The sequence below is a fragment of the Aethalodelphis obliquidens genome, unplaced genomic scaffold, assembly GCF_003676395.1.
Source record: "Aethalodelphis obliquidens isolate GAN/ISIS:26980383/991018 unplaced genomic scaffold, ASM367639v1 scaffold16, whole genome shotgun sequence".
NCBI lineage: Eukaryota > Metazoa > Chordata > Mammalia > Artiodactyla > Delphinidae > Aethalodelphis > Aethalodelphis obliquidens.
The window spans coordinates 20,618,747-20,636,506 of record NW_020837960.1 but is presented as its reverse complement, the minus strand read 5'-3'; the positions used below and the strand labels follow the sequence as shown (position 1 = coordinate 20,636,506).

At 39.2% G+C, this 17,760-nt stretch overlaps 1 protein-coding gene across 2 annotated transcripts in view; it reads left to right on the top strand.

Annotated features, from left to right (window-relative positions):
* Positions 1–17,760, top strand: part of FREM2 (FRAS1 related extracellular matrix 2) — a 158,967-nt gene that overhangs the window by 81,195 nt on the left and 60,012 nt on the right. For both annotated transcript variants that reach the window (XR_003434791.1, XM_027116453.1), the window contains exons 5-6: positions 5,850–5,975; positions 7,056–7,307. Coding sequence is in view for 1 of the 2 variants with exons in the window: in XM_027116453.1 (XP_026972254.1) it covers positions 5,850–5,975; positions 7,056–7,307 (378 nt within the window). In the remaining variant the exon portion in view is untranslated. The remainder of the gene's footprint in view (positions 1–5,849; positions 5,976–7,055; positions 7,308–17,760) is intronic.

Below are 17,760 nucleotides of genomic sequence, written 5' to 3'. Positions count from 1 at the left end.
AACAGTTGTCTTCTGTTAAGAGATCCGCTGCCACTAGGCTGGATTGTGATCAAAAGCAGACAGCAGATTTCCATAAGACAGGAAGGGCTTTGAGGAAATTTCAGATCACTGTTATTCCTCCTGCCCTGTTTTCTAACCCAACTCAGAGAAGTCCGAAAGGATTATTCCTTAGGCAAAGGGTTTCATAATAATCATCATACCAATCTACCACACTGGAGTGCCCACTGTGAGCCAGACACTGCATTAGGACCTTTACAGCCTTATCTCATTCCAACCTTATGTTTACAACTCTGCAATTTATATATCAATTTCCAAATGAAATCTCTGAGGCTCAAAGAATTTATTTTCCTAAAGTCCCCCAGCTAGTAAGTGCCAGAGCCAGTGTTTGAACAGACAAATATATACACACATATATGTGTATATATATACACACACATGTATGTGTATATATATACACACATACGTGTGTATATACACATACATGCGTATATAGACACATATATGTATATGTGCACATATGTATACACGTGTGCGCACATATATACACATACGTGTATATGCGCGCACGTGTGTAAACACATATGTATATGTATGTGCGCCCGTGTATATACACACGTGTGTGTATACACACATATATGTATATATATATACACACACACACATTTCCTCCAAAGCTCTTCTCTTTCCTGAGTTATACTGTTGCCTGTCATTTCACATGAAGAAATAATGAAATCACATCCAAAATCATAATTAAACAGTATATTTTGCCATAACAGCATTGTTTCACCTATTCTTCTATATAAAAAAGTAATTGCTTTTATTCTTACTCTATTATCTTTTGTCTTTATACATCAAGCCTCAAATATATGAGTATAGGTGAATAAAAGCAAGTGTTCTAGGAAAATAATCAAGACCACTTTAGCCCTCGCATGATGTATCTGTGTTTATTGAGCATCTGCTATATGCCAGGAATTCTGCTAAGAGCTAGGGATATATGCCCGAGTGAAGAACGCACACTGACCCTGAAGCGTCATATCACTCAGTGATTACATTCCACTAAATAGTTACCTTTAACAATACAGATGCTATGTGTTATGATAAGGGGAGCAATCACGGTGTCCACAGAAGTATCTAACCTGGGATGAAGATTCTTGACTTTCTTTATACTAGGTTCCCTAACCGTGAGAAATTACACCATCTTTCCTCACTCTTAGAAGCATATAGGTATTTATTAATATAAAACACTTTAATTTCTGGGAAGAGGAAAATATGAAGAACTAAAACTTTTGATTTCATATAAAGATCCCTTTCCTTTTTTACTGTGTGTCATTCCTAACCAGTAAAATGACTTTTATGTACTTTATTAGGAGAACACAACCTTAAATATAGGTATTTGAGTACAGATACCTAACATAGATATCTGAAGCCTATAAGTATTTTATGCAATTGTTTAGTTTGTACACTTGAAGTATCTGCAAACTTCTGATTGAAATGGGCTCATTCTGATATTTTAATGATGTCAAAACATAGCCATGAACTAGTGGATTAAAATATATGATCTCTAATCGTTTTTGGCGGGACCAGTTTAGGTTAATACTATATAATGTATAGTAGAGAATAAACATACTATTCTAAAGGAAAGTAGAGCTTATATCTCAAGAACGCTAATCTTATCGGAGACAAAGAAAAGGCAAACTTTCCTGTGCTGAGTGAACCAAACCCATTTCATGAGGTAGAATTCGGATGACATAGGCTGACTAATATATGAAATTCAAATATTATTACTTTTAAAATTTTGTACCATCGGAAATGTTGACATAAAGAGATCACTGGCTAGGTGATATTTTGACATGAGTATGCTAAAACAGAAGGTCCAGAATTAATGAAATGATAGTCAGTTGCAGCTGATGACACCAAAATGATAAAGCACGCAAGAGCTTCAACTTCAGTGAGTGTCAAAGCTTTCTTCTTTTTGAACTCTATTGCTGTGCAGCATGGGTCATTGTCTTAAGAGAAAGAAAAAGATATTAAACACTTGTTCAAAGGACAAGCACACATTTGTACATTTTTGGCCCCAAAAAGGTAGATAAGGAAAAAGGTGGTGCAAAGTAAAACTACTTCAGTGATGGAAAACTTTCCAAAATTTTCTACATTCACAAAATAAAAACATTCAATGATATGAACAAAGATTACTCAGAGTTTCACTCTAAGCAAAGTATTAGCATAGTGCTTTCGAATAATTTTTGGACCTCATGGTATCCTGATGTGAACTCGTAACACTTATTGTCATGTGACTTAGATATGTTTTCATTATTCTGTTCTTTTAAGTCCCTGTTAAATTAGCCTATATTACCATATCTGTTTCAGAGTTAAAACAAAACAAAACAAAACAAACGATTGAAATGTTAGAAAGCTTCCCACTGATGTTCAAACATCAGTGGCAGACTCCACACTAAGTACCATTTGTTGGCTAGTCTGAGGGCACTGGAGCAGCCTGAAGATGTACCAGAATATCTTCTGAGTTGTTTTTGAATGTGCCAAACTGTTTAAAGATGATGAACACTCAGTGCCTTCATCTAGGCCCTGCATTTTCTTTCCCTTCTTTGTTCTATTATAGGAAAGATTTTTAGGAGATATTTTTTCTCTCATGTTTTTAGCAGAGGCTGGTGTTTTTGTAATCCACTCAGTATAATTGAGAAAAGGACATCTTTCAAATGTAGCTACAACTATTTTATTTCTGAGAACAGAAGTCATTTTTTTGCCTAAGTTACAGCACAGTCAAAACCTAAAAATAAAAATTGCCATTAGATAAATCAAAGTACTCCAAAGAATAATGAAACCAATCTGAAAATATAAAAGTAACACGTTCATTGTCAAAAATGGATAGATTTAAAGAAATAAAAGTCACTTGCCCTGCCACGTGAAGATAACCACTGTTTACACCGAGAGGATGTCCCTGCAGTCATTTTTTTGTGTCTCTATTGACTTATTAGAGAGTTTACTATTTCCGTAATATCACCCTTGTTTCGTCTCTCGGTGTATATAGGAGCGTGTATCTGTTAATCCCCAACTCCAAACTCCCCACCTTTCCTCTTTGGTAACCATAAGTTTTATTCCACTGTAAAACTTTCCCACTTCTCTGCCTGCCTTTGGGTCTCAGCCAAATACAAGTGATGGTGGCTGGATAAATAGCCTTTGCTTGTTTCATCCCACTGCGTGGTCCTTGTATATTTCCACAGGATCCTGCTCTGAGTAAAAACCAAAGTCCTGCCAGTGGTCCTGAAAGCTCCGTGCGATCCACTCACCCCCACTCATCATCACTTCACCGGCCCATGTTCTGTCCTCTCCTCCTTGCCCAGTTTACTCAGACCATCAAACCACACTGGTGTCCTGGCCATTCCTCGCATATACCTGGCCTGAAGTATATACACTTGTTCATTCCCTTTGCCAGGAATTCTCTTCCCTAAATTACGCACATAGGGTATCTCATTACCACCTTGCCATCTCAGCTCAAATGTAACTCTATCACAGACACTCTCCTGTATAATACAGACCTGCCGTGGCGCATACCATGCCCCAGCCCTCCCTCCACCCTCCACCCCCCGCGCCCCCCTGCATCCCCGCCGGCACACTCCATCTTCTTCATATCATTTGTCACCTCCTGGCATACTATATATTTTCTTGAATATGTGTTTATTTTCTTCCTCCTCTCCACCCCCAACTAGAAAGAAAACTCCATAAGACCAGGGATTTTGTTTACCTCCATGGCTCCTGTGCCTGGTTCAGTGTCTGGCAAGAAGGAGTCACCCAATCCATGTTGGATAAATGAATAATTAGTTATTAAATCTTACATCCACAGATTTTTTTTTAATGATGCCATTTTTTCAATTGCTGTATCAGTCAGAGTCCCAGGAGAAAAGAAATGGCACATTCAAAATTAGCAAATTTAAAATAATTTAATAACATGACTTTTGCAAAGATGAGGCCGAGAATTGGGAAACCACCAGGTTTAGTTCAGTGCCCCAAGGCTGGTAAGAGCGGATACCATCACCACCTCTAGGCCTCGGGGGAAAGGGAAGGAGAAGTTAGCTGGACCAGTGAGCGAGCTAGGGCGGCCAGTGGGCACGATGACCGTTACTTGGTGGGGTACAGCCAGCTCTGGAACCTTGAGGGGAGCCAGGGGGACGAATGCTGACCCCACGTTGCTCTCACCCTCCAAGTCCTGCCTGTGCTGTCAGCCAGAGACAGAGCACAAGGGAAACCTTTGATGTGGTTCTCATTAGTCAGCCCCTGGAGCACAGGGCAGGGTGGAGAGGGGTGGAACGTGGACCTTGACGGCCAGCGTCCACTATTCCAGCGTCTTTTATAATCATCCAAAGCAGTGTGGCTTACTGTTTTAAAAATAATCATGAAGCATTTTCCGTGTGTGTGTGGGACTTTCAGTGAAACAGACTCCCAGGCAACTTCCAAAGTATCTATTTGAGGGTTATCGTGTCAAACTGTTGAACTGAACGTTCTATTGAACTAAATGTAGTTTTACATTGAACCACGATTTCCAACAATTTAATTATGCCATTTTTATTATTGAGTGTACCTTGGCGCTACCTTAAAAATGAATCAGTGAGACTCATAGTATTATATAAGTATAATGTATACTCTGTGCCATTGTTATACCTGTAGAGGAGGAGGGAAACCACAGATGTGTCCCTTACAGTGACGCATAGATTTCTAAATTCTAAAGGGACTGCTGTTTAAACACAACAAACAAACAAAAACACCAAGTGTCAAACAATGCATTATTATACTTTTATTTTTTTATTTATTTATTTTTTAACATCTTTATTGGAGTATAATTGCTTTACAAAGGTGTGGTAGTTCCTGCTATATAACAAAGTGAATCAGTTATACATATGTTCCCATATCTCCTCCCTCTTGTATCTCCCTCCCTCCCACCCTCCCTATGCCACGCCTCCAGGTGGACACAAAGCACCGAGCTGATCTCCCTGTGCTATGCGGCTGCTTCCCACTAGCTATCTACCTTACATTTGGTGGTGTATGTATGTCCATGCCACTCTCTCACTTTGTCCCAGCTTACCCTTCCCCTTCCCTGTGTCCTCAAGTCCATTCTCTACGTCTGTGTCTTTATTCCTGTCCTGCCCTTAGGTTCATCAGAACCATTTTTTTTTTAGATTCCATATGTATGTGTTAGCATACAGTATTTGTTTTTCTCTTTCTGACTTACTTCACTCTGTATGACAGTCTCTCGGTCCATCCACCTCACTACAAATAACTCAATTTCGTTTCTTTTTATGGCTGAGTAATAATCCATTGTATGTACTTTTAATCATTAATCATTCAAAAGGAACACGTTTGGGGTAAAAAAAAAAAATAATAGAGTGGACATTACAAGATCTGAGTTGTAATCCTGACTCGACCAGTAAGAGTCCTTGACAAATAATTTCACTCTGTGGGTCCATGTTTCCTCATCAAAGTAAGAGGTGAGACAGGATGACTTCTGTTCTACTCCAACAGAAGGTGGAGATCTTTCCCGAGAGAACAAAGTTGGACTTAAAGGAAGTGTGTCAGCAGCACTTATTAATTGAGAAAAAAAAAGCAATTACTGGAGATAAAAGCAATGTTGAGTCTTATTTCTAGGTTAAGAATTCACTAGCCCAGAGCCTACACACTCTATACCTGCTTCTTCTCCCCTGTCTTCCCTCCTTCCCCTCACACTGCGCTATTCTAAAAGAATATGCCGGGGAAATGATCAATCATGAGAGCAATTAATTTGCACAGGATTATGTCATATGTAAGACGCTCAGACAAAAACAATTGTGTTTTCTCCTTAGAATCAACTGTATTCATCCCCCAGTCTGAATACTCCATCGAGGAGGACATTGGTGAACTTCTCATTCCCATCAGGAGAAGTGGAGATGTGAGCCGGGAGTTGATGGTGATCTGTTATACGCAGCAAGGTAGCTCGATTTGCGAGTGAACTAAAATGTCCCCATGAAGATATAAATAAGCCTCTTTAACATGTTGGAGGCATAACATTATGCCACGAAGGTTATACTTTACTAGTCCAGTTTTCAAATAGGAAAAAGGCATGCAGGCGGATGTCTTCCTTCACTGTGGCACCTTTGAGGATCTGGAAGGACTCTGCTACTTATTGGAAACATTTCTGATTCATTTGGTTACTTTAATACTCAGGGCCTTTGGGGTTGTAAGAAGTTGAAGCTCCCCTCTCCCGCTCAAGCCTGCTCAAGTAGAATGGGGTTATTGTTAAAAACAACAACAAAAAAAGAGGCAAAGAAATGCATACCGAAGGAAAATAAACTAATTTCAAACAGGTCTGAAACTCGTAGCAACCAAATTTCAAAACATTTGTTTTGCTCATTGAGTAAGCTCCCTCCAAAAGGTGATTTTAATGCAATACAAAATTAAAATTAATACATAATACTCATTAATATACTAAATACCTTTCTAGGAAACAGGTAGACTTTTCTAAGAATGTAAAAGAAAAGGTCATAAATGCAGTTGACACTGCAGACTTTCATTAAAATTTTCATTAACATATGTGAGTTGAAAGGCAGTAAAGAATCGTGGTCAAAATGCAAATTTTAGGATCAGCCTTGAGCTCTGGGTCCCAGAACAAGTGGTTGGACTTCTGTAAACCTCAGTTACCAAACGTGTAAAGCCCAGTAGGGTGGTTAAGAGGATTACGGAAGCAATGCATGTAGAGCGCTTGGCACTTTGCCTGCACACAGTAAGCATTTGAATACTAAGCTATTATTCTGTATTATTGTGTTGTTTTAAAAGACCACTGGCAGGAAGCAGAGGAGAAAACCCTTGAAATGTACTATTTGTCAGATGTTGGAGACCATTATAAAGGTGACTTATGATGCTAGCACAGTATGGAGGAGTTATTGCAGTTTCCAGGGGGTGTTCATAGATATGATGGACCATGAAAATGCTGCATATGAAAATAATCGTTTCTGGAGGCCCCCTTGTAGTATGTTCTACATAAACCCCTTTTGGATTCTCTCTGTTTCCAGGAACGGCACGAGGAACTGTGCCAACATCAGTGCTGTCCTATTCTGATTACATATCCCGGCCCGAGGACCACACCAGTGTTATCCGCTTTGACAAAGACGAGCGGGAAAAAATGTGCCGGGTCGTTATAATTGACGACTCCTTGTATGAGGAGAAGGAAACATTCCACGTTCTCCTGAGCATGCCGATGGGTGGGAGAATTGGATCAGAGTTCCCAGGGGCTCAGGTTACAATCATCCCTGACAAAGACGATGGTAAGTACTAACTTACCCGAAAATTATTCCTCCTACCAGGCGCACCAACGTCAGGCACAACCTTCTAAACAGAAGGATGAGAGTGCAAAAGAATTTTCACATGCACGTTTATCTTATGCTTGATTTTATAGTGCGATTAAGATTCTAAGTTGGCTGCATCAATCAATTTGTCTTTCATGATTTAGTGTTTTCAAAGAGCAAAGTCACACCTATGTGTTTTCACCTGTGTACAGTTTCTTTTACAACACCATTTATCATTAGGTGATTAAACTTTAAAAATTTCCTGGTGAAGAATTGAAGCAATTTTAATAGACAATTTATCTTTTTGTTTGTTTGTTTTGCTTTGATTGCAAAAGCTTCTATTTTGTAACTTTAATCTCCATGTTTGAACTCGTTTAACAAAGAAACCCATCAGACGAGGCTATGAAACGAACGAGGAAGGTGATATATGGAAAATTGAGTCTAACAGGCTTCCCCAAAGGGGGAGGGTTTATCCTAGACTACTCTTCCTGAGGGAAACCTAATTCCCATAAAAGAATCCCTCTTTCTGAGCAGAAAAAGGAGCAAAAGGGTCTTCTTCATCATCACAGCTCAAAAAAACAGTTTGTGCTTTCTTGTGAGAAAAGAGAACAAGAGGAAAGACCGTGAGTCATGTTGTCATGAAAGTGAGAGCGGTAAACTGAGAGATAGGACCCCAGGACTTGAATATTTTTCTGTCCGTCTTGAATTTTCCTCATGGTAGATAAAAAGAGGAACAAACTCGGTGGATGAATCTTTTGGTTCCCAAACTGGAGGAGAGTCAGAAGACTGTCATTCGAAAGAATCTGAAAACTCAGGAAGTTAAAAATTACCTACCCAGGAAGTGCTTTGATGATTGTGATAGTTCAGTTAAAAAGGCTTTAACGTGTCTTGTGAGCTTATACTCTGTTCCAAGCCCAGCGCTGGGTCCTTTGTACATTATGCTCCGAACAATCCTGTGAAATATATAATAACGTCTGTTTTTTACTGAGAAGTAATGAGAATTAGAAATGATTTTATCAAGAAGGATTTGAAGAAAGTCTTACTTCTACCTTAAACTTAGATAATGTCCGGTAGCTTTAGTTGACTAGTTTAATAGGAAATTCTATTTTGTATTTAAATATACAGAAATTTTATTTTAAATTCAGTTGATCTCAGAGAAGAAGCCAGTAGTTTGAATGTCAGCCAGAACATAATTAATAGCCCACCCTAAACACCTATCTGCTATCTAGATAGCTCTGTTTTTATTAATATAGATAGAAAGATATAGAGCTTTAATTTTAAAATAGAAAATACATTTAGTGATTACTTTGGTTCAGTTTGCTTTGTTGGCAAAAAATTGTTTCCATATGGATTGTTACAAGATGCACATGGGAAAAAAATAAATGTTCAGAAAGAAACTATTATTTATTAAGCGCCAGGCATTTTCACTTGTACATTGCTAGATCTTTTCAAGAGTAAAGGGTGATGTCAATTTTTTACATATGACAAGGCTGAGAGAGGCCAAGTGATCGACTTGAATTTACAAAGCCAGTATGTGGCAAAGTTAGTATTATCGGAGCCCCATATATGACCTTTCCATACTGCCACTCTGCCTCTAGAACAAGTGCCTAGTGGTGACAAGTTTGTGGAACCATAGGTACAGTATCTACTACGACATAATATTTGTTAAATGCTTTATTAGCATCAGTGTTTCACTTGAGCATTACAGTTCCCTGGTGTAGACAGCTAAAGGGGTATTAGGAGTGGGGTAGCCAAAGCCCTCAGAAGCTTTTCACCCCAGAAGAGGACTGGGGAATTTGGATGCCACAGGCTTTGATTTTAAGGCATTAGAGTACCATGCAAACACTGGACCAGGAGTTTGTCAGGAATGTTACCAGCAATCACCCAGCCCCCGTTTAATAGAGCAGAAGTCCTGTGTCTACCTCTCTGTTTTCTCCCATTTGTCCTTTCCCTTCCACTTCTAACTTTTTATTTTATTTTTTAATCACTCAGGTCTCACTAACGTCTTACCTTGTGGGAAGCACCACAAGTTTTCTAAGGATAAAATAAAACAAAGCAAATAAATAATCCCTACCCTCAGAGAGCTTTCACTGTAATGAAGGGAACAAGGCAAAGGTACACTGAACAGACTCACAAACATAAAACCTCACCAGAAAGTACACGATTAACGATAAGCACATACAGTGCTTTAAATAAATTCACAACGTAAAATTTTAACTTAATAAAGTACAGCACAAATTTAGCGTTGGAAGAAGGAACTTGCCACTTTAAAGATCCCCTCATGGAGTAAGTGAAGAGATGGAATCTCTGGATAGTGTCACGTTGCAGTTTAGTAAATATTTGTTCCTTTCTTCAGCACATAGGTTTTAAGAATCAAAAATTCACTCATTCATACATCTATTCATTAAAGATATGAGTTAAGCACCTCTGTACTCACATATTTCTCAGTGCAATAGCAACAAGGGGACACGAGCTCTGAACTCATGGACTTTTCAGACTCTGGGGGGTACACAGATAAGTGAACAGGCAAGCATAAAATAAATGTAATAAGTGCTCTGCTGAGGAAGGAACATCTTTCTCTTTCAGGAAGAGCTTCTTTGAAAACATGATTTCTTAGCTGAAATTTGAGGACAATATCAGAGTAACCCGGCAGAGAGAGAAGGGAAGTGTGTTCACAAGTGCAAAGGCTGAACGCATGTGATGCTTTCAGGGAACTGAAAGCTCAGATATAGCACAAATCTACAGCTCAAAGGAGTGAATAACAAAGAAGAATTTGGCTGGGCAAGGAGTTAATCTGGTAGGATTGGGTAGCCATGTAAAGAAGTTGTGTTTTATTATTGAAATAGAAATCAGAAACTCTGACAGGTTATAAGGAGAGTAACAAAATCAGATTTGCATTTTTGAGATATTACTCTGCCGTGGCTAAAATGCAGAGACTAGATTGAACTGCTCTGAAGGCTGTTGGAGAAATATGGGTGCTAGGTGATGGCGGCTTGAACAGGGTGGTTGTATGAGGATGAAGAGACCAGGGAGCATGGACATGACATGGGAATTGACTGGACGTGAAAGGCTGGAGGACAGGAAAGTCCAAAGAATGATATCTTCGTTTCCAACAGGGCAGTTGGGTTAAGCGTGGTGCAGTTCACTGAGACAGACAAAACAGGAGTAGAACTGGTATAGGGACAAAACAATGAGTTCATTTAGGATGTGTTAGTTTGAAAAGGCTGCATGACTTCAAGGTGCTGGATATGGAGTAGGCAAATGGAGATATAGGTCTGGAGATTAGGACAGAGTTATGCACTAGGACATTAAATTACATGTTATCGCTATTGATAATAATAAAAGTCATACAAGATGGCTTATACAAGAGGATAAGATGGCTTCAGAGGACATGCAAAAATGGCCCTCATATGACTTATGATGTGGACAGATTTTACTTGATTTTCATATTTTTTTAAAAGGAGCACATTTCACGAATGTTAAGCAGAGATGGGAAAGAGTGAAGAGAAAGGTAGTTAATGTAAGGGTATGACAATCCAGCAAAGAAAGTGCTAAAAAGAATCTAAGGATCAGACATGTTTCAGTGTCTAAGTGCTGTCAAACATTTTTAATCTGTAATGTCTAACATGCAGCAAGCTAGGACATTATCTTAATTCCTCTTGCTTGTCCAAGCTTTGGGGGATTTTTTTCCAACATGCAACTATTTCACTTGTTTTTTAAATAATAGGAAAGATAAACCTAAAACTTATTTTAGAGAAATTTGCTTTGTGATCATCTTTGTTGGAATACTTCATATCTTATGAGCTTTGGGGTCAACTTTTATTAATGTCTCTGAACCTCATTTTCCAGGAGTAAAATGAAGAGTTTACCTGTATTTCCTATATTTTACTAATTTTTCCTATATTTTTTCATTTTAGAAGTTGAAATCTTACGATGTACATAGTTTATAAGCGAAAACAATACTGCTACACATAAAGTACTGTCTGTGCAGACTTTCACCAGTTCATCATGGAAAGAAAGAATGCCCAGGTTAATGGGGAGAAAGTCAAATTTCACTCAGGTGCAATAATACAGTTACTAACAGTTGTCACATTTGAACACTTACTACGTACAAAGGACTTTTCGTGAATTATCCAGTTAAATCTCAAAATAAGGTATCTTCTCCGTTTGATTGATGGAAAAATTAGACTTACAGAGGCTAAGAAAATTGCTTAATGTCACACAGATGCAAAGTGTTGGATATATGTCCTAAATTTAGGTCTATTTAAGATTTGATTTGCTTCTCCACTAGGCTATAATGAATCCTGAAATTCATAAAAGGGATTAAAATACGTCATACCTAATGACATAACTGAAGGGATACGATTGTCATAGAATCTAGAAAAGGATAATCCAAATATAGGTCAGCATTGGTCAAGGGAGGGGTGTTGTTTCTGAAGGTGGCCAATTGCTCAATCACTAAAATTTTATGTCATTGGAGTAGGGAAAATATTTAAGCCTGCTACACAATCTGAGTGAAATATCCTGCATGACTTTCCAACACTTTTTGCTCTGATTGCTGTCTCCGTTTCTGTGGTAATGGGCATACCAGATGACGAGTCCACCGACCAAATGTTCCCGGACTAAAAAGAAACACATCCTTTATAACTTTGTAACTCAAAGCAATCTGAATTTTTAAAAAAGGAATTGATTCTCCAAAACTAGATTATTCCTCAGTGAAATTATAGGATACCGTTTCTGTGGCTGCAGAGTGAAGGACCAACACCTGGATGGAAAGTCACTTTTCTTAGGCGCAAATGTTTGAAAATCTCAGCTGGGACCAAAGGTTTTCTCTGTACTCTTAATTATATGAGAGTAGAGCAGGGGCTCAAAGGACAGAAATATATCCTGATTAAATCTGTATTACATCTTTAAGAAACCGCTAAACTCTTCACTGTGTTTGGAAGAGACTTACACGTGAACAACATGCTGACACAAGAACAGTACTCTCATTTTGTGCAGATATCCTGAACACCAATGCCTTCAGTCCTCAGTACTTCAGTAAAGATTACAGTTTAATACTACAGCATTTGTTCCTTAGGAAGGGTATCAAGTCCGTGCTAACAGTATTTCACTAATCTTTGCTGTCCGTCTTTGGTAGTTAATTAAGGAACACTTAAGCTGAACCCATTTTCAGCTTTTGTGTGCCCACCCGCAGGGGTTTTCACTAAAGTGGCTGCCTTCCTCGACCCCCCTAGAAAAATTACCATGCTAGTAGGTATAAACCAGAGACACGTAAAAGGCAGCACAGCATGGTGAGCCCTGTAGTAGATGTAACTCAATTCAGTGCCATTCGAAAGCTTCCAGACATCAGAAAAGCTTTCTCAACAGCAGGAGTACCATAGAGAAGAAAGCATTTATAGTGCTAGAAAAAATACATCATGGTATGGTGTGTGGGTGAAATAGGTTTCATGCATTTGTACTGAGCTGAAAGGCTTGGTCACCGTCTTGGTGACCAAGAAGAATAGTATTCTTCTTGAATACTATTATTTGCATTTGTGTAAACTCCAATTAAATAACGCCAGGCCAGTCTTTGTAAGGAATGGCCAAACTCAGTTAAACTAACAACTTGACAAAACAAAGTTACATTCTGCATTTGGTATGCTTGGGTTAGAAAAATATTAAAAAATCAAGAAATGGAAAAATGAGTTTCTGACTGCTCAGAATATGAATGCATTGAAGCCCTTAACAGACTATTTAATGTAGTTGATAATGCTAAGGATTCAGGGAGAGCTAATGGATGTTTAATGAGTGTCTGGTCTGTGGGGAGGCATTGCAAGAATTGGCTGAATAATAAAGATTATGTCCATTTTTCCACATTGGAAGAATACTAGTTGAATGATGTAGATATTACACCGTTTGAAAACGAACATAAGATAAAGGAAAACATATGAAATGTCTTGCATTTTAAAAAATATTTAATCTCACATACCACACACAGAGCAAATATTTATTGTGCACTTACTAAGTGTAACAGGTGGGGACTATAAAGGCACTTAAGACATAGGCCGGGATCTCAGAAAGCTTAAAATCTATTTGGGAAAAAAAAACACCTAAGTACGTTAAAGGTTAAAGGAGAATAATTTAGTTCGGTAATAATTTGAAACACCACAAAGCAGACAGAAGAAGGCAGTGTGATTAAAAGCAATGGTATGATCACTCTGTGAGTCAAGAGGAGGAACAGATAAAGGCTTTAACAGATGGAAAGGATTCAGGTGAATGGAGAATAAGGCAAAGTATTCCAAGATAGCATGCGTGAAAGCAGGAGGGAGAGAAAGACGTGGGAGCAGAGGGCAATCCAACTTGGCCACATTGCCTTTTCTGAGAGAGGCTCATTGCCCAGCTTCCAGGATTAGGTGTTAGGAGATCTGGGCTGTGGATGCATTTTTGCTGCTTTCTAGTCAAGGAATCTTCACCAATCCACTTGTCTACTTGTACCTGTTTTCCTCATTTGAGTACATTATCACCTGAATTTCTTATTTTACAGAATCTTCATGAGGACCAAGTAGCATCTGTATGAGAGCACTTTAAAAACTAGCTCAACTAAAGAAAGGGTGGGAGGCATTGGCAGTTGACTCTGGAAAAATTGGTTGGAAGCACACTGTGGATGCAATTGAATGAGATAAGAAGTTCTGACTTTACTTCGTAGGGAGCACCCAAAAGTTTCTGGACAAAAGAGTGCAATAGGGCTTCCCTGGTGGCGCAGTGGTTGAGAGTCCGCCTGCCGATTCAGGGGACGCGGGTTCGTGCCCCGGTCCGGGAAGATCCCACATGCCGCGGAGCGGCTGGGCCCGTGAGCCATGGCCGCTGCGCCTGCGCGTCCGGAGACTGTGCTCCGCAGCGGGAGAGGCCACAACAGTGAGAGGCCCGCGTACCGCAAAAAAAAAAAAAAAGTGCAATAATCAGAGCGATGTTTGGAGGTTATTAATTCGATAGCAGTGTAAGTGAACAGAATAGGAGCCAAAAAGGGAAGTGGACCTGTAGGGGGAGGACGTTGGGACTGGAAAGGAAACAACCTACCGCTGAGAATAAAACCTGCTAAGACTTGGACCTCATGTAAGGAGGGAAATTTAAAAATATGTATCTAAAAACGTGTGTGCTTGACAGGTTCAAGGAATGGAGGAACCATTCGTTAACAGGAAGTTAAGAGAGAGAACCAGTCTAGGGAAAGGAAGCTGAGAGAAGATGAGCAATTCTGTTCAAATATGCCGAGTTCAATAATGGAAGGTTATTAGAATGTATTTCTACTAAATGTTAATGTGCGGGTTGTTTTGGCTGTTAGCTGCAAATAGTAATTAAGTGTCACTTGTTATGTTACAAGAAAATTGTGGAAATGTACAAAATGAAGTATATTATTGGAGTTGTCACGTAACAAGTGCACCTTTAGGCCTTTAAAACAAATGGGTTTTTAAAATAACTTTAAAATAGTGTGGTTTAGTTCCCTCGTTCTGTACCCCCATTGGGTTAAACGTAAACCATTTTATGATATAGAGTCACTTCACATCATTTTTTTTTAATTGTAATGGTTTCAGGAGAGGGCTTTCGAAATTACAGGATTAATTCATTTTTAACAAACTCGTGAAGGGGAGAGGGCAGGAAGAAAAAGAGCATTGGTGAATGTGAATGAGTGAGTCATTGGCTGAATAGGAATTGGAGGGGAGAGAGAAGGGCGACTTCCCAGGCTTGGCCTTGGGAGGACCCACAGGGTCCCAACCCCCAGTCCTCTCTTCTTAATTCTGGACCTGGCTGAACTCAGAGCCCAGCAGGCCAGCTGTTAATAGGAAACAGCTCCACGTGGGGCTTGGGTACAGGGACACAAATTAAAATAAAGGCAAGTAAGCAGGGGTCCGAGGCTGCTGGAGTGGGTTCATTAGCAACGGGGTACCTGTTATGGTCACCGGCTCTGAAGGAACTTGCTGCTATGCCGTTGGGAACTGATCTTTTTGAAACTGTTGATGCATTATACTGCTCACAGCAGGAAAGGCATTCAGAGCTTTGTTCCTCTGCACACACACGAGCTTGGCAAGCAGCCACTTGAATCTCTGCTGCCAGTTGCATGAATACATTCACCGCTATTACCAGAAAAGGCAAAGGCTCCAGAGTTCTTTGTGAGAACAGCTCACCGTTCTGTATAACTTACATTGAAGAATGACCTTATGGCTCACCAGAAAGTGAGCACAGGGAACTGTGCCAGGACATAGGGACAGTTCACCCAGAAATAAGCTCTCAGATTCATGGAATGTAAACTTGCAGATATGTTGTCTGCTAGGGTAGTTCTAAGATATTAAGGTTACACTACTGAATAGGATCATACTGTTTGCAGTATTAAACTAACTCATGTCTCTATGTTTCAGGGCTCCATAGATATCATATATGTCATGTAATGATAAGTATAATATATAGCTATTGTAACTATAACTATTATAACTATTATATATGATAACAATAACAGGTGTGCTAAGCCTCTTACTTGAATGATTTCATTTAACACACAGACACACAGACTATGAGCCTGGTTGTGTTATGCCTCAGTTTTATTGTCTTTGAGTGGTTAGGTAACCTGCTCAAGGTCAAACAGTTGAGAAGCATTTAGCCAGGCTGACCACAGAGTCCATGGCGCCAACCGCTATGCGGCCCACTTCATACTGTACTGGCAGCATGTATATTTAATAGATATTCTACACTGTATATTCTACCCTGTAATACTCAAAAATAGCATGAGGCATGCTAATAGAAATGAAACAAACTGTGTCCTTTTCTGTGCATGCAGACTTGCGGACCCTAGAATAATTTAAATGTTAGCAGTTACAGACATAAGGCTAACTGATACATGAATTATTTTGGTTCACCTTTTACCAAGTATAACTCCTCCAGGATCATTAAGAGAACATGTGATGGAGTCTGGTAGTTCACTTGCACAAGGAAAAGCATTGCTTTTCCACATCATTTAGCAAGTTGTCCAGTGGAAGGGTTTCCCTTCTGAAGGACTGGGTTTGGGCTGTCTTGTCAAGTCCTCATGGATAAATGCTGTCTTGTGTTTGTTTTGTCTTTTTCATGGTAACACTATCTGCCTGATTCCCATCTTTTCCACACAGGAGAGTGAACGCTGGCCGTATAATACCATCTTGTAGACATCAAAGGATACATATTGCTGATGTATTATCACTCAAACCCTGGAAGCAGATCACTACACATGTTATAGGAACTGCAAGGTCTCAGTCACAGCTGAATTCCATGTTAGTGCTAAGATTCACATAAATCTGGGAAGCAACTTCTCAGATACTAGACTTCAGAGTTTGTAAGCTTAAAATTATTAAAAGAGATATTATAATCAAAAACAATAAAATTCATGAGACTGAATAATTAGAAAAGATCTCTTAGTACATGTTAGCAGTAGCATTGGAAATTCCAAATTATTCACCAGCAACAGAGGTCTAGTGTATTCTTTTGTGGAAATTATAAAGCACAGAGTAAAGGCCGATAAACCAACACTACAACTTGGCTGAAAGCAGAACACTTACAGGCTTGACCTGCGTGCTCCATGATGTAAAGAGAGGCCAAAGTCTGTGAAATACTACAGTGAAGTCACAGAGGTCTGTGTATTTAGTTAGTAAGTCCAGACAATGCACTATGTACTTATGGTCTGTCGTTGAGAACATACACTTCATAAAAATCCATTACTAAATAGACAACAGCATCTCCTTTGATTGTATTAGAATGAAAAATTAAGAAAAACATTTTGGAATGTAGGTACTATTTTCTGACACTGTTGGTATGTCCGTTGGTCACTGTAGAAATGTGGAACTTGTTAGTTTGCTTCCCTGAGAAACTTTCACCAACCGGAAATAGTTCTGCTCGAATTAGAGATCTTGAATGGGTGTCCCTGTTCTCTGTATATCTTACGTGCTCTGCACGGGTAGATGTTACCTTTCACGGGAGGCTGATAGCCTTTATGAGCTCCCTAAGAAGCAGGTCTTCGTTCTGCCTTACTGAAGCAGACATTTGAATCCCTTTTTCTCTCCCTTTATTCCTAGTTTAGAAGTCATATACATACCTTTTTTTTTTTGTCATTGGCCTTAAATCTTCTTTTAATAGACGTCAAGAAACTTGCTACAGACCTCAAAAGATACAAGATTACCCTGTAAAGTATACGGGGAATGTCATTTGATAAAACCAGTGGACTACATCATGCTACAGATAATCACAATAATAATCTATGTTAGGATTATAAGATGTAGCTAAAACTAAAACCACCTCTTTTCTTTAGGCCATTTGTAACAATTTGAAACACTTAAAATTAGGGATAAAACTTTCCCTTCACACTTCTAGAGACATAAAGCATCGCTGCATCCTTTCTCTAAGACACAGGTTGGGCTGCCCTGGTGGCACAGTG